A 19,522-nucleotide genomic window follows, 5' to 3' on the forward strand; every position below is an offset into this window, starting at 1 on the left:
ACAGCCCTCAGCGCTTCCTGCGCGCCGCGTTTAAACCTAAGGCGCAGGCGCGTCTGGCGGGTGTCGCGGCGGCTCTGGGGTAAGGGGGTCGCCGGGCGACTCGGGTGCGGCTCTGTGAGTGGGCGGCGGTCAGGGGTCCTAGGAGGGTGGGGTCGGGCCAGGTCGGGAGTTCGGGCCGGGGGCGGCGGGGCACCCCTCGCGAGCTCCGGCGAAGCTGAAGGAGGTCTTCTTCAAGCCGAAGACCCCTGGCGTGAAGCCCAGCCGGGGAGGTCTGGGTGTTCAGGTCCGGGGCCCCCGTTTGGGCCTGCCTCGGACGGCGCCGGCCCGGAGGCGAACGGTCCGGGGCGGAGGGTCTTGGGCTGCGGCCGCGGTGGCCTCTGCCGGCCTCGCGGTCTCTCCCTGACTCGCCTTCTCTGCCCAGCCGGTGCTACAGCGGCGCGCACGGTGGGGGCTTCCCTGGGGGGCTGGAGGAACCCGGGCTCCGACACCCGCCCGGCTTCTGTCTCCTGCTCCTTGCTGTGACCTCTGACAACCCTGGCCGCGGAAGGAGGGGGCGGCAGCGACGTACCTTCAGCCTGCCTGGCCCCCCTAAGAAGCGGAGATGGAGGCTCCCAAGAAGGAAGGTACGTCCTAGTCTCCGCAGCGCTGTCGGCTCGGGGGTCTCAGGGAACACGCAGGTCGATTTAAAGCTCCTGAGAGAACTCGCTCGTTTATTCAGTAGTCATCCCGTTCTCTGCGCCCCGGTAAACTCCCTGTCTTCCCGGAGTTTTTGCATTCCTCTAATTTGTTTCTTTTCCGGGTTTTCTACATTCTTTTTACCCCCCATTTGTGACTTTCCGCGGAGCAGGGATTCGTCTCCGTTCTATATACTTCAGTGTCCGCAGGGCCTGACACACTCCATAGGCACTCAGGTCAGTGGAACTGATGCCTTTCGGCTGGTTGCTGAGACTTGTCCAGGATCTTTGCCTGCACATCCACGAGGCGACCTGGCCTGTAGCCTTGCTGTCTTGTTCCGTTCCTGCCTGCTGTGAATGTGGAAGTGAGAGCTCAACCTCACAAAAGGAGTTACGGGCCCTGCCCTCCTTTTCTGCTGAAGCGTGGGGACATCCTTTATATCCTTTGTCTTCATGACACGTGTGTGAGTCAGGGTACCCCTGTTTCTCCTTAACACCCCCATTCTGCACAAACAGCCCCAAGACTGCCAGTCATCAGCGCTGCTTCCTCGGGTCTAGAACAGCGTTTGCTGCTGCACCCTGTCCTCCACCCTCGCGTCGACACCCTCCCTTTCCAGTCCCTTGCATGTGCAGCTGAATCCCTGTTGCTGCTTCCTGAGGGCTTCACCTGTCCGTCACCCATCCTTTATATCTTTTTTATCTTTCTTGTCTGTTTGTTCACGCTCATCACTGATGTATGAATAGGTCCCGTTGTCCGACTTGTCGCTCCACACCCTCTCCACTGCTGTGGGCCTCATTTAGAGCCAGACTTCAGAGCAAGAACTTTCTCCACTTGTTTCGCTGTTTTTTTCCACAACCTTTAACCCCTCCGAACCCTCTCTGCCCTCTCACTTCACCCAGAATGCCTTTGTCCGTCACTGAGCACATCTGTGTTGTGAAATCCGTGGTCATTTTTTCTGTCCTTTCAGTGACTTTTGCCCTTTTCTCCTACAGGAAACTTGGCCAGCTTGGCTTCTTGCTTTTCCTTCCGCACACTCTGGCCGGTATATCTCCATCTTTTTGCAGGCTTCTCGTTCTGTCCCACCTTCCGAAGTTGAGCTCCCCAGGACCTGGTCTGGGGTCTCTTTGAATTCCCCCTCCGCTCCTACAGGTTCTCAGACAGTCCTTTAAATCCTTTCACTTTAAATGGCTTTAAATCTTTCTGCTTTAAATGGCTTTAAACTCTTCCACCTTCTGGTGGTGCCCACGTTTTGTTTGGAGCACAGACTCTCCTCTGAGCTCTGGGCTTGTGCATGCACCTGGCTGGCTGGCGTCTTCACGTGAATGTTGCCCACCTCTTACACAGCGGGTCCCCCATTCTTGGCAGGTTCTTTGTCTTTGTGAGAAGTGAAAAGAAACTCAGTCCTGTCCGACTCTTTGTGACCCCATGGATTGTACCCCACCAGGCTCCTCTGTCCATGGAATTCTCCAGGCAAGAATTCGGGAGTGGGTGGCCCTTTTCTTCTCTGTTGTCTCTGTAATAGAAGTCAATTGCCTGTCCATTCACCCAGCTGAGAAAGTTGTGAAGCATTTGTTCAGTCATCAGTTACTGTCATTTCCACCGTATATTTTGGGTCCATCTACGTCTTTCCAGCTCCACCCAAATGCTACCACCTTGGTCTCAGCCATATTAATTTGCCTCCACCTACATGTATAATTTGCACTTTAGCCAATGTGTGCACTGTAATTTCAGTAGATACCACCTGCTTCTTTTCTAGCACATCCACCAGGGTAGCCTTTTAAAAACAAAAGTTAGAGTACAACAGTCTTCTGTTTAAAACCCTTTGGTAGGTCCCATTGCACTCTGAATAATCTAAAAGCTTGCCATGGCTTGGACGCCACCCAGGATGTGACCTGACCTGTGTTTCCACCTCCTCCTGCCGTGGCCTCAGAGGTGTCCCCACATACCGGCGGCCCCTCCCCGCACTGCCTTTCACGGTGTGTGCCCGCGAGGAGCGCCTCGCAGAGGACGCAGCCCGTGTTTGCAGAGTGGATGAACGGGACAGCTCACCCAAGTCACCCTGAGCCTGTGGCAGAGCCTGGCGTAGAAGGCTTTTCCCCTGACTCCTGGCCCAGGATTCCTTTTCCCACAGCAGACGTTTGGAATTTTCTGGTAGTGACCCATGAAATTGACTTCCTAGGTTTTAGACACATTGAAAAGTGAGAAGTCCATCTCCTTCTCCTTTCTGTCCCTCCGCTGCCCAGTTACCACCTCCAGAGACCACCGATCTCCTTGGTCTCCTGGGCAGTCCAGACCTGACTCGTGCACGTGCAAGGCAGTACCTGTCAGTCCAGACCCCCTCTTCTGTAGCATGTAGAACCCTGGGTGCCATCTTGGGTTTTGCCTCTAATTTATCTTGATGAGCTCTGTGTATCAATATAGGAAGTGTTACTGTTCTTCTCTGAGCCCAAGTCATGTTCCATTCCGCTGTGGGGATATGCTGTCCGCTTCCCTGCCATCCGGGAACTCTTAACTCAGCTAGTGGCTGGTATCTTGCTGTTCCAAGTGCAGTAAACCGGGTGGGGTCCTTGACAGCAGTAGGAGTCCCGTCAAGGTGTGTGCGTGTCTTTCTTGGTGGGTACTGTCAGGCTGCCCTCTGTAGAGCTGCAGTAACTTACAAACCAAACTTTCAGATTTTTAACAGTCATAGCAATGAAAACTGGAGTCCTGGGAATCTCTGAGTTTCTCGTTGCTCTTGTTTTTGAGTGTGACCGAACTGGTGATATGTTTCAGAACGTTTCATTTTATCTCCTGTGACTTCCCTCTGTTCAGGTCATTTGCCCGTTCTTCCTCACGCGTCAGCCGTTTGCCTGCAGTCTGCAGGAGTGTTCACTAGCAGCCCTTCATGATGTGAGCTGTGTGTGTTCCCTGTCTGTCGTTCCTTCTAACTTTGCTCATGGTGGTTTTTGTCATGCCGAGATGTTAATGTTTAATATATTGGACTATCAACCTGTTGTTTTATGGCTTCCAGCTTGGTGTCAGACCTCCGCACTCCAGGCTATACAGGGATTTCCCCATGGTTTCTTGTTCTTTTGGAGTTTCGCTTTTTTCAGTTAAGTCTTTGACCTTTTTGGGATTTGTCCCGGTATGGCCTGTGAGCTATGGGTCAAACGTCAGATGCATGTATTTCTCCCTCTCAAAGGGTTGTCTAGTTTGTCTCAATACCACTTATTGAATAATGCATTTTCCTCTTTTACTTGATATGTTACTTTTATGATATACTAAACTTCCTTTAGATCCATCTTGCATATTTCTTGTTAATTCATAGGTGTTTTGCATTTTTTGGTGCTATGGTAAATGAGGTCTTTTCTTCCATTATATCTTCTGTTCTTTTTAGATATGAAAGCTGTTGATTTGTTGTGTAATAATTTTGTCCTCAGATGTTTGCTTTTATTCTTTCATAATTTATAATAGTTTTCGGTTGATTTTCTTGATATTTCTTGTATGTAATCATAGCATCTGTCCATTGCAGCAGTTTTAACTGCCAAATTCTTTCCTTTTGTTCACTTGTTGGTTAATGTTGCTTGGTGTTGATTTAGGCAGACTTTTAACCACTGGGCCACCAGGGAATCCCCAGTTCATTGCATTTTGAGAAATATTTGCTAAGTTTCCAGACCTTGAGGTGGACTTTGGGGAGCTTGGGAGAGAACTAGACACTTACTGTTTTGGAGGAGCTTCCAGGCTAGTTGGGGCCACAGAAGGTCGAGACACTCTTAGAGGATGGGGATGCTAAGGCAGAGGTCAGGTCCGAGGCTGTGGGAGCCCTAGGGAGCCCTAACGGAGGCGGGCGTGGAGCGGGATGTGAAGCTGGGGCGGGGAGTGGTGGCCCCAGGCCAGTGGTGTGCTCGCCCAGAGGCTCCTGGGCCGTTGGGGCCGGCAAAGGCCCTGTGAACACAGGATGTCAGCAGCGGTTTATGGTTTATCGGGATGGGCTCCAGGGAGCGGTGATGGACCTCAGGTGTGCATGGAGCCCCTACTGTGCCTGTGAGGAGCGTTAAATTTGCTTTTGAAAGAGGACTGGGTGTAGTCTGTAAATGGGGAGTTGGGGAGCTGAGGCAGGTGGTCTTTTGAAGATATTCTGTACCTGAAAATGACTGACCGGAGTCTTGCAAAGCTAATCGAATGACTCAGTGAGTGCATTTTAGATCATGTCTTTAGGACTTAAAAACAAGGACTTGGGCTTTGATGGCAGCTTAGCGAACACAGAATGGTTGATGCTATTTTTGTTTTTTAAAGGAAAAATTAAGATAATCTAGAGCCCCTTGAGAAAATGTGATTATTACAATACTGATGTCACACTTGGAGAAGTGAAATTTGAGAAGAGTTTTGATCGCTGTGGAGACTGGTGATGTTTTCTCATTATCAGCCCACCCCTAAGGTAACGGCTGACTTTTTCCTCCCCAGACATTCTTCTGTTGGCTGATGAAAAGTTTGACTTCGACCTTTCGTTGTCTTCTTCAAGGTAAAAAGGATGAGTTTTCTCCCCTTGCCTTGGTGTAACCACGTTCAGTCAAGTCTTTCATGTAAATGCCAGTGTTGTTAATAATCCTTTTCTTTTAAAATAGTGCCAATGAAGATGATGAAGTCTTTTTTGGACCCATTGGCCATAAAGAAAGATGTATTGCTGCCAGCTTAGAATTAAATAATCAAATTCCCGAAGAACCTCCTTTGCCAGCTTCTGAAAGACACTTCACCTGGAGTCCACTCACAGGGGAAAAGTTTGTGGAAGTTTATAAAGAAGCTCACCTACTGGCCTTCCAGATACAAAGCAACGGCAGAACCAAGGTGGCCCAGGCCGCCCAGCCCGAAGACCCTGGGAGCCAGGGAGTGGAAAGATTCATTCAGGAGTCAAAACTCAAAGTAAACCTCTTTGATAGAGAAAACGAAATGAAGAAAAGCCCCAAGTCACTTAAGCGGGAGACGTACTGCCTGTCGGACGGCCTCTGGAGGGCACCTCTGGCCCGGGGCACTCAGCCCGCCTCAAGCACAGCCCTGCCAGCCTCTCCTGCCCAGGCCAGCCGCCCCGAGACCTCGGGGATGCCACCTGCCTCGTGCCCTTCTCTGCCAGCAGAGCCTAGTGCTGCTCAGCCTCCAAACCAGGCCGGGGCCCCGAGGAAGGTCGCCAGCAAGTTGCCGCCACCCCGAACCTCGTCCCTTCGAGGAAAGAGCCTTCCTTCGGCCATGGAGAAGGTAGCCTCCCCAGCCACACCAGCACTTTTATCTGGGGATCAGATGCTGCCTTGCTTCCGCGCCCCGTGGGTTTATGCCCTGGAACAGACCACTGTGGGGGGAACCTGGGAATGTCTTGCTCAGAGGGAGGGCTCTGAGGTGCACGCGTGGGATGTTTAGAAGGAGCTATGTCCGTGGCGTGGGGAGCCAGGTGGGGGTGGCATGGGCAGGGCTGCGTCCCTATTGTGGTGACTCAAGGACACCTCCTCTTCCATTCCGTTTGAGATCTTCCCTTTCGTTTTGTTACAGCACTGGACATTCCCCCTCGCCAGCCCCCCCAACCCCCCATTAGGGATTTTAGGTGCGTTAAGCAGCTTCTTCCCCAAATCCCCCTCCTGGATGGCCATGAGTCTCCCTCTGAACCGTGACTGTGTTTAGATTGCCTTCTTCCCAGACATGAGTGGAGGTGCTGCCCTGGGATGTGGTGGGGGACACGTGTGCCTTTGGGGTGCGGCCAGCCAGCTCTAGGAAGCTGGGGGTCCCAGTGCCTCATGGGTAGCAGGATGGGGTCAGGCTGCGGCTGCCTCCTGGGTTTGCCTCGCTGGCTCTGAGCTCAGGGCGGGGCGGTAGCCCAGGGGAGGCGAGGGAGCAGCCGGGAGCCTGCCCTGCGCCATCCCCAGCTCCGCGGCCCTGGCCGCCAGCTTTGGCACTCCCAGCCACTTAGAGAGGAGCTTTGCTTTGCAGGGCTGTCAGCAGGGTTAGGTCAGTGCAAAACACCCAGCAGAGAAAATCTGTTTCCCTCCGCAAGCACAGCTTCTCACCCCCACGACTTCCTGCTAGTAGAACCCAGAATTGAACCAGGCTGGACGGGGTCTGCACGGAGACCCTTCGAGGGGGTACGTGGCCTCTGCTTCCCCAGGGCTGAAGCTGTCATGTAGTCATGCAAATGCCTCTTCCCGCAGATCGTTTGGATGTACATTTCTGAAGTGACTTTTCCAGAATCAAAGCAGTGTGGGTCCATGTGCACCACTGAACTTGGGCCTAGATTTGTGTGTGTAACACGTAGACTCAGGGCTGGGGTTGTGATGTAATTTCAGCTCTTCTGTGCTTAGTCGCTTAGTCATGTCCAACTCTTTGTGACCCCATGAACTGCAGATCACCAGGCTCCAGAATACTGGAGTGGGTTGCCATTTTCTTCTGCAGGGGATCTTCACGACCCAGGAATCAAACCAGGGTCTCCTGCATTGCAGGCAGATGATTTACCAACTGAGCTATGAGGAAAGCCCAGGATGGCTGTAGTGAGAATTAAAGAACAAAGTAAGTGTTGATGAGGACGTGGAGAAATTGCGTCCCCGTGCATTGCCCATAGGGCTGTGCGGTGGTGCAGCCGCAGTGGAAAAACAGTTGGGCAGTTCCTGGAAAAGTTAAACTCAGAATTATCACATGATCCAGCAATTCCACATGTTCCACTTGGGCACATTCCCAAGAAAATTGAAAACATATGTCCACACAGAAACCTGTGTAGCACTGTTGTAAGTAGCTTCATTCATAATAACCAAAAAGTAGGAATAATCGAGATGCCCACCAGCTGATGACTGGATAAGGGAAATGCAATTTGTGCATGCAGTTGGGATACTTTTGGGTGTGAAGAAATGCTGGACTGACACGTGGTAAACACGGGTGACCCTGGGGAACATGGTCAGGAAGAAGCCAGACGCGGAAGGTCCCATGTTGTACTGTCTCAGTTACAGGAAGTGACTGCAGCAGGCGAGCTGTGTCATGCTCTGCAGACGGTGGATCCGTGGACGCCTGGCTGGGAGGTGCAGGGAGTGCTGATGGCCAGGAGTTGCTTTTAGGGGCAACAAAAATGTCAAGTGACGCTGTGGTAGTATTGTAAAAACCACTGAAGTGTACACTTTAAAATGGTGGACTTTAACTTACGTGAAGCATATCTCAATATAAAAAATGATGTAAAAGAGAAAGAAGGTTACTGCTTTATGAGCTTCTTTTGCTTCTTACGAACTCTTCTTGGTATGAGGAGTTATTTATGGAAGCATGAATTACTTCCACGAACGCCCTTGTACCTAGAAGTGAGGAATTTATTCTTTGTTGGGCTCTGCTTGCTGAAGAAAAATGCCCTTCAGTACTAGATGAAGATTTATTGCAACTGAGCAGCTCATCTGGTAGAGGGCATGACCATTTAATGAATGATTCCTTTCTGTGCAGCATTTTAAAATTTGTGTAACTAGATCCAGTTTCCTCATTATCACCCTTAAATAAGAATCCTGATTGAGGACTAGCCCTAGAGGAGTTCTCTCCTATTAATGGTCTGTCTCGGTATTATTTTACCCTGTTTTTAATGAGGAAGCAGGCTCCATCATCATTTTTTCCTGTGGTAATTTGGCGGAGGAAGTGAACCGCTATCTTCTTTTCTCTCCTGTTGATGAATTGAGGACTGCGTGTGGGGAAGATGGATGGTGCCTGCCCTCTAATTGAAGCCTTCATGTGTCTCTACATTGTGAAAGACTAGACAGTTCTCACTTTTCAATTTACAATTTTTCAGCCTGCGAGAGAGAAACCAGCTAGTCCTCCCGGGATGAAAATCCAAAATGAAAAGGACGCCCACGGCAGCATGCCCCCGGACAAGCCCAGCACCGCCCGGGACGTCGCCAGTCTGCCAGCCAGTGGAAGCCACCTGGTCCCAGGAAAGCGGTCGCTCCCAGTTCCAAACAAGGTGGGTTGGCCGGGGCTGGGGCAGTGGGAATTGGCCTGTGAGTGCAGGGAGTAAGGGGCAGCTTTGAGGATGTGGGACGCGTCTGGACCAAAATCAAGTTTAGAAGGTTGAAGACAGGGTCCAGGAAGGGCAGCATGGTGAAATGCAGGGCACGCAGGCCTGGCACACGTGAGGGCCTGGCCACTACCCCTGGGGAGCCGTGGGCACCGCGGAACGTCAGCCCCCTGACCCCCAGCCGACATCAGGGTGTCTGACGGCAGAGATGCCCCTGCTTCCCTCGCGGGATTGGTGCGCCGAGAAGATGGGCTGTCAGTGCTTTGAAAACTACAACTCCTCGCAGGCGTGGAGGCGACCGTCCTTGTCTTTGCCGTTTGTTTCCCAGCGCTGAGCTCTGTGAGCTTGTGAAAGTGCCACGGCCCTGGTGGTACTTGCTAAGCTTGCCCACACTGGGCCCTGCAGCTATCAACTGCACAAGCTGGGGTCCCGGCCCCACGGCCGCGGTCAGCAGGCTCCCAGTGCTCCTCACACAGGGAACCTGGCGGCCACGCCGGGGAGCACTGCTTGACCTTTCTCAGATACGAGATGATAACTTGTAAACTGTTGAAAACCCCGACTTCTGCAGAAGGAAGTCTTGGGTGGGTAATGAAGTCTCTGTTTTAGTCCGGGCCGAAGAAGACCATGCTGAAACCACCTGGGTGTGCTGGTGGCCTGGCGGGAAGGTCCTCGTCGGGGTCTGTCTCAGGCCTGAGCTCCGCTTCTCCTGCGGCTGGCAGAGGTAAGGCCAGCCCTGAGCGCCTTGTTCCTGCCAGACTCCTCACAGAACAACTCAGCTCAGCTGCAGGTTCTGGAAGGCTTGCTGTGGTCTGGAGTGGGGAGACTGTTGAGGCCTCCATCCTCAAGGTGGCTGCCCTCCTCCTCCGAGAGGCAGTCAGGCGGGCGGTCTAGTTTCAACTGAGTTACGCTGTCACAGGTGGCTCTGTAGGTAAAGAGCCCGCCTGCCAGTGCAGGAGATGCAAGAGACGTGGGTTCGATCCCTCGGTTGGGAAGAGCCCCTGGAGAAGGAAATGGCAACCCACTCCAGCATTCTTGCCTGGGGAATCCCATGGACAGAGGAACCTGGCGGGCTGCAGTCCACGGGGTCGCTGAGTCAGACACGACTGAGCACAAGCCGTCACAAGGTGGGCACGCCGTCCTGGTGCCAGAGGACCCGGCATGACGCTGAGACCGGCCTCAGCCACGTGATCAAACATAGGTTTTTTTTAAAAGTAGGGCTGTTCCAGATAGTGTAGGGCGTAGGAGCCGTAACTCTTGGGTGTTTGTTTAAATCTGCTCAGACCTGTTTGAATTCAGGTGACTTTGCTGTCTTTCCAAGCCGAGGGTGCCATCTACTGGTAAAGGGGAGAAACCCTAGGAGGCTGTGGGGAAGGCATGCGGCCTCCTGCTCTCAAGGACTAAAACCTCTTCCAAGCAGGTTTGCTGTGCAGGCTCTAAGCCAGGCAGGACAGCCTGCGTTTTGTACACAAACGTGAGACGTCTCTCCTCTGGAGCGAGGCTGGTCCGATCTGGAGTCCCGGCCGCCTGGGTGGTTAGGAGAGCTGAAGTCACGTCTGTACCTTTACAGACCTGGGGGGTGGCACTGCCCTCGCAGTGTCCCTGTGGGCCTGAGAACCACATGATGCCCCAGCCCTGTGTCTGGCATGTGGCACGTGTTCAGGGAAACGAAGTTTTGTTACATTAGGCGCTGTGAATCCAGCTGTGTTGGTTCAGGCATTAGCACCAGTTCTGTCTCTGATTTCTGATCCTGCCTCTGGGAAAGGTCGAGATAGGCTGGGGGGGCCTCCTGGTGAGTGCGTGTTTCTGTTTTCCGTGGCAAAAATCCCCAGGGTCAGCTCAGACAGTGTTGGGGGGAGAGTGTCGTGAGCCTTACACGCTGTGTGACGTGGGCTGTGGTTTAGTCCTTCTCCTGAGTTTCTCTTTAAGAACCTTTCACCAGGTTGGCCTCTGTGCTGGCTATATTGGCAGCTGAGTATTTTCACCCAGCTCATTTAAATAGTGCTGGTGACTGACAGGACCCAGCCTCCCTGCGGCGGAAAGGAACTGACCAGTAAGGCACATCTGCTCTCCGTGTTGCCCTGCCCACACCCCTGATTGGTCGGATGCAGCATCTGACCAGACTGTCCGTCTTCACCTGCTTGGCTGGGATAGAGTTCTACTGTCGACCTAGTGAGGACAGGAGAGCTTCAGTTCATGCATCCTTGTAAATCTTGGCGATCATGTCTAGAATTAGCGCCTTAGATCACACTCAACTAAGCCACGAGCAACCCGGGTTGTCCTGTGTTTGAAGATGTTGCCTGGCGCACATGCAGAATATTGTTCCTCTATCGTATTTTTTATTTTTTTTATTTATTTTTTTTATTTTTTTATGTCGTATTTTTTAATATGGAAATCAGCATGATAGAAATAAGTCGTTTTCTTTTCCATATTCTAAGGTAGATATGCTAAAGGTCGCGTATCTTGTGTGTGTGTTAAATAACTTCGTCATTTAAACACAGCATCAGCTTGAATGATAACCAGATTTCCTGTCTCCTCTTCCAGCTAAACCAAGTGAACGTCCAGGCATCTCTGTGGACAGTGCCCGGTCAAGCTCTAGCCAGACGGGCAGAACGGGGCACGGCCTGCCACGGCCAACCCTGAAGGCGGGCCCCGGGGGCGTGGCCTGCAGGCAAAGCCAGAGGCCAGGGGCTGCGGAGTGGCCTGCGGAGCCGCCCAGGGGGCCCCCCAGAGCAGCCCCCCTCCAGCCCCAGACCCCGGACCAGGGAGGCCCTGGGCCGCGCTCTCACGGTGGTTTGTCAGGGTCTTCTGGAAGGGGCGAGACTGGGGGCACAGTGAGGCGCGGCTCCTGTCTGAACTCCAAGGCGAAGGCTGTGCCTGCCCCAGCGAATCAGTTTAAAATTCCCGGGTTTTCTACTGGTAAGTCACAGATGAACTTGAACATGTTTTTAAAATAGTGAACAAATTGTGTTTACACTTCAAATAATTATCAGTTTTGGTGATGGTGGTTGCTTTCATTTTTCATAAAGCATTTTATATGTCTTCTAATTTTTGTAGGTTTGGATGAGTTAGTGAATTTCTTAAATTACTCCCCTCTGTGTAAATACATCGTTGTTCCACGGCTGCTCTTAAGATTTTCTGCTGTTATTTTCAGGGTTTTGGTTACTAACATATTTTTGTATGGCTTTCTTTGTGTTCATCCTGCTTGGGCGTTCTTGAGCTCCTTTGTTCTGTGGGGTGATATTTTTAATTGGATCTGGGGAAGATGTGGCCGTTGTTTCTTCAGACATGTTTTCTCGCCCCGCCTCGGGTCCTGGGCCTCCAGTTGCCTGGGTCAGAGGCCTCCTCGTGTTGTCCTCTCAGTCACTCGGGCCCTGTCCCCCGCCTTCCTCTTGTGCTTCTCTTTGGCTCGTTTCTACTGGCATCTCTCCGCGTGCACGCGTCTTCTCCCCGTGGTGTGTCTGACCTGCTCGTAAGTCCGTCCAGCTAAACTTTCATTTCTGACCTTAGAGTCTCCCCTTTCGTTGTCCTCATGGTGTGTGTTTTCCTGTGAATTCTTGAGCACGTCTGTAATGGTCGCTCTAAAGTCTCTTTGTTCTGATTCTATCCTCTATATCATTTTGGGCTTGTTTCTATTGACTAATGTTCCTCCGGTTATGGTCACATTTTCCTGCTTCTTCACATGTCTAATGATTTTTTTATTGTCTGCTAGACATCATAAATTTTCTGCATGTCTGGACTTGGTTGTCTTTCTTTAAGGAGTTGAACCTTGCTTTGACAGGCAGTTAGGTTTCAGGAGAACTCGATCCTTTCAAGGCTTCCTTTAGAGCTTTGATGGTGGGGGAGGGCCTCAGCCTTTACTCTCGGGATAGTTCATCCCTGCCACTAAGGCGTGGCCCTTGCGAGCCCCTCCTGCCTGTGCCGTGTGTCCTCGAGGTGTCCCCTCTGGCCGGCTGCTGGGCGTGTTTGGTGGTCCCGTGCAGTGGTCCCGGCGCTCACTGCACAGCCGGGACTCGGGGTCCCTCTCGGGCTCCTAGAGCACCTTCTCTCTCTAGTCCTCTCTTCTCTAACTCCCTCCTCTCCAGTCCTTTGCCGCTCCCAATTCCAGCCTCCTCGGGCTCTCCCACTGCCGCAGCGTCTGCCGGGGCCACTGGGCAGAAAGCCCCGCGTGGTGTCTGCCAGGTGCGGCATCTGGTCAAGGTGAGTTCTTCTGAGGAACGTGCGTCATGCAGGAGGCTACCCAGTGCTGACGAAGGGCCGGGGTGGTTCTGGCCGTGCTGTCTAGCGGCTTCAGGATCTTGAAGTCGTCAGCTTTGCTGACCAATTCAGGGAGCTGTTAACACCGGAAAAGTTCACTGGAGTTCCTGCTCATGTGAGAATGAGCCGCTCTGGGCCTTCCCTGGTGCACAGGCTGAGACCCTGCGCTTCCACGGCAGGTGGTGCGGGTTCAGTCTCTGCTCGGGGAGCCCCCCCGCAGCCCGCCTCCCCCCCACCCCCGCCCCAGAGAAGGAATGAGCTGTGGGTTGAGTGTTGTCCATTGTGCGGCACTCTTACAGGTACGAGGGACGTCATGGTAAGATAGCTTCTACTGATGGAACTTACATTTTTCTAGTAAAAGATAAGAAATGCAGTCAGATAAGTGTACTGTCAAATTGTAAGTATCAGTTCAGTTCAGTCGCTCAGTCCTATCCGACTCTTTGCGACCCCATGAACCGCAGCATGCCAGGCCTCCCTGTCCATCACCAACTCCCAGAGTCTACTCAAATTCATGTCCATTGAGTCAGTGATGCCATCTAACCATCCCATCCTCTGTCGTCCCCTTCTCCTCCTGCCTTCAGTCTTTCCCAGCATCAGGGTCTTCAAATGAGTCAGCTCTTCACATCAGGTGACCGAAGTATTGGAGTTTCAGCTTCAGTATCTGGCCTTCTGATGACCTGATCTCCTTTAGGATGGACTGGTTGGATCTCCTTGTGGTCCAAGGGACTCTCAAGGGTCTTCTCCAACACCACAGTTCAAAAGCATCAATTCTTCTGCGCTTAGCTTTCTTTACAGTCCAACTTTCACATCCATACCTGACTGCTGGAAAAACCATAGCCTTGACTAGACAGACCTTTGTTGGCAAAGTAATGTCTCTGCTTTTTAATATGCTCTCTAGGTTGGTCATAACTTCCTTCCAAGGAGTAAGCGTCTTTTAATTTCATGGCTGCAATCACCATCTGCAGTGATTTTGGAGCCCATAAAAATAAAGGCTGTCATTGTGTCCATTGTTTCCACATCTATTTACCATGAAGTGATGGGACTGGATGCCATGATCTTAGTTTTCTGAATGTTGAGCTTTAAGCCAACTTTTTCACTCTCCTCTTTCACTTTCATCTAGAGGCTCTTCAGTTCCTCTTCACTTTCTGCCATAAAGGTGGTGTCATTTGCATATCTGAGCTTATTGATATTCCTCCCGGCAATCTTGATTCCAGCTTGTGCTTAATGGCATGAATAAAAGAAGTTGGAAAACAGTTTAGGCAGGTTCTCTCAGCTTGTTGGTCAGTGCAGGCTCCCTCAGGAGGAGGCCTGAAATGTGTGGACTTGGTGTCTGAGAGGTAACCACGTGGAGTGCTGCCAAGGACAGGTTGTGGGGCGTTTAATCATAGGGCGCCCAATAAGAAACCAGCAAAAGGCGGAAGCAGTTCTCAGCCCTCAAGGCAGGGTGGGAGGGTGCTGCAGGGTGGTGGGCTGTGTGCTGTTCTTAGACTCTTGATGCCAGAAACCCTGGGGGCCAGGCGGCCGTGTGGACTGGGGTGGGGACCCCAAGGGAGCCGGGCTCCGGTGGAGATGTCTCAAGAAGTCGCAGGCTGTGTAATACAGAGACAGAAGGCAAGCGCCTCAGGAAACAGGTTGGAGGTGGGGTGGCCTTTACCCTGTGTTGTCTGTTTGTGGTGCGGGAACCACTTTGACAAGATCAGCTTCTACAGGGAACAGGAGGTGGGGGTGGGTATGAGCCTGTGGAGGCGGCTCTCTGAGATCCTGCTGTGAAGAGGCACAGGGACGCGATGGGGGCAGGGGGTGGGCTCGGTGCCCGGGGGCCAGTGCAGGCTGCTCTAAGAGGGGGAGACATGGCCTGGGCCTTTCCCGGTTCCTCGGGGACCCGGGCCGCCTTCCCCTCTGGGGCTGTCGTGGCCTCAGCCCGTGGCCTCCAAGACAGCAGGGTGCTGCCCGGGGCGTGGTGCCTGAGCTTCGGCCCTGGGTGAGTCTGGGACTCGCTCCCGTGGACGGTGGCCCGGGACTCAGTCCTCTGAGCCTGCTTGTCGTCGCCCCATGACCAGGTGAGATCCCACGGGGAAACGCTTGTCAGCCGCCAGACGGCAGGTACATACTGTTGTGTCTTCTGATGACCCTGGGCCGTCCCAGTTCCAGAGAGTAGAGGCCGTGGCAGGCTCCGTGGGGCCCACCTGGAACCTTCGTCCGACCCCCCTTGTTAGCTCCGCTGCAGGGGCTCGTGGAGACCTGAGAGGGTCATCTGCTGAGGGCTCTGTCCCCATCCGGGGTCAGCCAGGCTGAGGGCTGCGGTGGGACCAGGGCTCTCCCTCTGCTGCACCCGCTGGTCACGGGGTGGGTCCCCCCACACTCTGGGGCTGCAGGTTTTCCCTGCAACTTGGGAGGACAGAGACGCTTAGAGGAGGCTGCCCGTGCAGTGAAGGTGGGTGCCCCCGGCTGCCTGACCACTCACTTGCTCTTGTCTCAGGTGAACCCCCGGACGGTGCGACGCCGAAGTCCTGTCGGGCGCAGAGGCCACAGTCCTGCACGTCGGTGGGGAGGTACTGAATCTGTCTGCTTCCTGTCTTCTTATGAGAACAAACTGCGTCCCTGGTAACCTCTGAGAGCGTGGCCTCTGACGTGTGGAACCCCCACAGCCTGGCCCCGCGGGCCCGGCCTGAGCCCCATCTCCTGAGCCACCGTGGTGTCCTCGAGGTTGGCGGAAGCACAGACTCGCCCCCGGGGGCGGGATTGCCGGTTCTCAGCCTGCAGGTCTCCGGCCAGACCGCCCAGCCTCCTCGGAGGTTCTGCTCGGTCGGTCTGGGTAGAGCCGAGGGCCTGCAGGGTCTCAGGTGACTCCCGTGTGCTGCGGCTGAAGACCGCTGGCCTGGCTCAGACTTGGGTTTGGGTCCCGGGGCTGCCGCTGCCTGGTCAGCATCTCGTGCGGCTTAGGGAAGGTTGCTGGCCTCATTTCCTCGTCTGCCCAGTGGGCGTGGACCCAGGCGAGCAGTAAGAAAATGCACAGGCACGCGTGCACACAGACGACACACACCCCACGCACGGTGCACTCTGGGGTCCTTCCCACAGAGGGCCTCCCCCCGAGGGGGCGGGCAGCTCCGTCCTCGCAGCTGGCCCTCCCCAGCTCTGAGTGCTGTCACAGAGCAGGGACCCGGCCCCTCAGTCCTGTGTCCGTCAGCTGGGGGGTGGGGTGCAGTGAGGTCCGGGGCAGGGGCCTGGTGCCAGTGCCGTGAGCAGGGTGGGAGTGCAGCCTCGGACCCCACGGGCTGGGATGGGCAGCATGAGCCCTGGGGCCAGGGCCCTCCCTCCCGGCTCTCCAGGGCTCTGGGCCTGCCTCTGCTTGTCCGTGAACTTGGCAGGCACTTCCTGGGTTTGGGCCAGGCCTCCCCTCCTAGCACCAGCCACACTGGGCCACCTCCCCGCCACGCACGCGGGGTCAGAGCAAAACCAGAGCGGACAGCCACTGGCCGCCTCCCTGCGCCGTGGTTTTCTCGCCAGGCCGTAGGGAAGTATTCCCACCTGCCGGCGCTGCGCTGAAGGCCACGTTCGTTTGTATTTTCATTTTCGCTGGAGTCTGTTGCCACCAGTGGTCTCAGTGAAGGACGTGGGGCAGGTTTCAGAAGCTTGCAGGGAGCGGCGGCCTGGTCACAGCGCCTCCTGCCCACACCCCTGTGGCGACTGCCTTTCAGTCAGTGCTGATGCAAGTTTGCTTTTAGATTCTTCTTGAACACGCACACTGTCACTGATGGATGGCGTGTGTCTCCCAGCCTCCCACGGGCTCCTGTTGTGAGAGGTCTTAGACTCGTTTATGCTAAGATAGCAGTTTATTTTCTGCAGCCTCCCTTTATCGGCAGCAACGAGACGAAGCAGCAGTGAGGCAGGGTTGGTAGGCAGCGGAAGTCACGGTCGTCAGAGTGGGAAGGGGAGGCGCATGGGGAAGCTGGCGCCCGGCTCACTCGCCTATGCTCGCCCCGGCTCCAGGGCCTTAGACTCCGAGCAGGTATGTGCAGGGAAGCTGCGTGATCCCGCCGGCCCGCCCTGGGCCTGGACTCCCTCGTGGAAACAGGAATGCCGGCAAGGGGACTCGGAGCGCCCCACGAACTCCCACGAAATGTCTCCTGGTTCCACCCCTAATGTGCAGCCGAGCCAGATCAGAACCTCAGATGGGCCCACGAAGGAGCCACAGCCTGCTGCAGGGCCCCAGGGGCTGGTGCCCGTGGCGCGTGCCTCCCGCCACCCAGGGCTGCAGCGGCTTCGCTGGCCTGAGCCTGTCACAGTAAAGCCACGGGTGTTCTCCTGTTGGTGTGCGGCTGAGTCTTTAGTGTTTTGTTTTGGGTCATCTCTGCTGAAGGCTTTCCTCTCTCCAGGGTGACCCACAGCACTCCCGTGAGGTGGTCCTCAGCCGCGCAGAGCCTTGTCAGCAGCGCGAGGACCCCCGTGAGCACGAGGCGCCTGTCGGCCCTGCCTACGCCTGCCAGCCGCCGACTCTCCAGCCTCCCTCTGGCCACCCCCACGCCCAGGCCCAGGCCTCTGGCTTCTCCCCTGCCTGCATCTGCTCGGCGACTCTCTTCTGAGCCCCAGAAAAAATCCACAGTGAGGTAAGAGTTAAAGGCTGCAGTCCATTCATCTCCAATTCGTAAAACCTCAAGTGATGGTGTGCTGGGGGTCTCCTCTCCACCAGATGCCACTTCCGCTCCTGCCACGGTCCTCCCGGGTCACAGGCAGACGAGAGCGCCATGTGGAGCCTCCTGACGGATGCCCTCTTCTCTTTGCAGAACTGCGCCCGCCAGGGAGGGCGACGGCCAGCCTGTGTCCAGGCGCCCCGACTTGTCCCCTGACGGGAGCTGCTCGCCTCCGTCTGCTGTGCCGCAGGCGCTGGACTTTTCTCCAGAAAAGAGTGATTTTTTTTTTTCACAAAGTATCACCACAGAAGTCGCCCTGGACGAGGTGCAACCCCTTGAAGCCACAGCCCCCAGTGAGGTGAGGGGTGCAGGCAGGGCTGACAAGTGCGTTCCTGGGTCCCACAGGTGACTGAGGACGTCATCTCCCTGTGTCTGACATCGGGGCAGCCGGGGTTCACACGGGAGGGGTGGGAAGCCGGGACGGGGGTTCACAGGGGAGGGGTGGGAAGTCAGGATGGGGGTTCACACAGGAGGGGTGGGAAGCCGGGACGGGGGTTCACAGGGGAGGTGTGAGAATCCGGGATGGGGGTTCACAGGGGAGGGGCTTCCCATGATGACCGCTGGCAGGAGGGGGTGATAGGGTGGAGGCAGCAGGAGGGGATTCCTCGGTGCTCACACACCAGAGCCCGGCCCACCAGGGCCGTCCCAGCCTCCTTCCTTAGGCCTACAGACTGGCAGCCCCTGGGGCCTAGGTAGAACCCACCTGCTTTCCCCAGACAGCTGACAAAAGATGCCGGGATGGCCCTTCAGTCTAGTTTCTTGTCCAGGCTCTCCTCGAGGATGTCAAACTGGATCGACTCAGCCTCGCCGTGGAGGCTGTGGCCACAGCCCTGGACGACCGCCCGCTCATCGACTTCTGCAGGAGCCCCGAGGCGTTTGTGGCCCTGCCGTCGGGAAGTGGGCCCCTGGCCGACCTCCTGACAAACACCCTGGAGGCGCCCAGGAGGGCCGCGGCCAAGCCGCCCGACGAGGTGGGACAGGTGAGCTGTCGCAGGGCCTGCTGGCCCTGGCCTCGGGTGGTCTCTGCTGGGTTTGAGGCTCAGGCACGTCACGGTGACCCGGAGAGTGGCCACCGGGGCTTCCGAGGGCCACATGGCTCGGCTCGCCTCAGCCTCAGCAGTGTGAGTGCCAAGGAGGCGTCTCACCCGGAGCTCTTCTGGGGCCACGGCCCCAGCGCCTATTAACAGGAGCAGAAATGCCAGAGGAGCTCAGAGTTCTTCTGGGCGTGCCACTTTCTCTTCCAGCTGCTTAAACGTGGTGCTCAGGGCGCCTCTCCACTAGGCCCGGGCCAGGTTCACCCAAGTAGTTTGGCCAGACCACGGGGGACTGGCTGCAGGCAGCCCTGGCTTCAGAGGCCCGTCCGCCGGGGGCCTGTGGGCCAGGAAGGGGGCTGCGGACGCTCCACTCACCTGTGTGGTTTTTCTCCTGCAGCTCATAGACTTGGCTTCCCCTCTGATCCTGCTGAGCCCCGGGGCTGACAAGGAGAACATGGAGTCTCCGCTCCTCAAGTTCTGAGTGGAGTGAAACTCCGTGCACCTTACTCAGTTACAAGAACAGTCCTAAAGTGGTACTCAACTGTCAGAGATAAGTTTTAGAAGAATTTGTGTTGGAAAAGTTGTAAAACGAAACAAAAACCTAAGTGAAGTTGCCGTGCCTGGAGCGGGCCGTGGTATTGGGGGCGGTGATTGGCCATCTAAGGTCACTGCAGGCCAATGGCCTCCGTCCTCCTGGCCCCGCTCCCGTCCTGGGTGCAGAGTGAAAAGTGGGTACGTTCCGGATGAGTCTGGATTTTTTGCATATAAAATAGCAAGTGACCATCTTTAAAGTTAAGATTGTATGAAAAGTTAAATATTCTAGTTTAAGTTAAATGGTAAAGTAAATAAAAATGGATTAAACCACCTCTTGA

At 54.9% G+C, this 19,522-nt stretch overlaps 1 protein-coding gene across 1 annotated transcript; it reads left to right on the forward strand.

Annotated features, from left to right (window-relative positions):
- Window positions 1–12: 12 nt before the first annotated feature.
- Window positions 13–19,522, forward strand: GTSE1 (G2 and S-phase expressed 1). Its single transcript, XM_065924368.1, has 12 exons — window positions 13–79; window positions 422–623; window positions 5,119–5,176; window positions 5,280–5,904; window positions 8,447–8,617; window positions 9,278–9,392; window positions 11,213–11,587; window positions 15,405–15,477; window positions 17,302–17,532; window positions 17,710–17,914; window positions 18,384–18,596; window positions 19,048–19,522. Exons 2-12 carry the CDS (start codon window positions 602–604, stop codon window positions 19,129–19,131), a joined length of 2,172 nt encoding a protein of 723 aa, XP_065780440.1. The 5' UTR covers window positions 13–79; window positions 422–601; the 3' UTR covers window positions 19,132–19,522.

The sequence above is a fragment of the Muntiacus reevesi genome, chromosome 1 (assembly GCF_963930625.1).
Source record: "Muntiacus reevesi chromosome 1, mMunRee1.1, whole genome shotgun sequence".
NCBI lineage: Eukaryota > Metazoa > Chordata > Mammalia > Artiodactyla > Cervidae > Muntiacus > Muntiacus reevesi.

What these genes read in the sequence shown, in the direction of transcription:
- GTSE1 (XM_065924368.1), top strand. Translation starts at nt 602, where the DNA reads ATGGAGGCTCCCAAGAAGGAAG. An exon ending in CGCTCCCAGTTCCAAACAAG is followed by an intron (nt 8,618 to 9,277) that starts GTGGGTTGGCCG and finishes TCTCTGTTTTAG; the next exon opens with TCCGGGCCGAAGAAGACCAT. An exon ending in AAGCCACAGCCCCCAGTGAG is followed by an intron (nt 17,915 to 18,383) that starts GTGAGGGGTGCA and finishes TTTCTTGTCCAG; the next exon opens with GCTCTCCTCGAGGATGTCAA.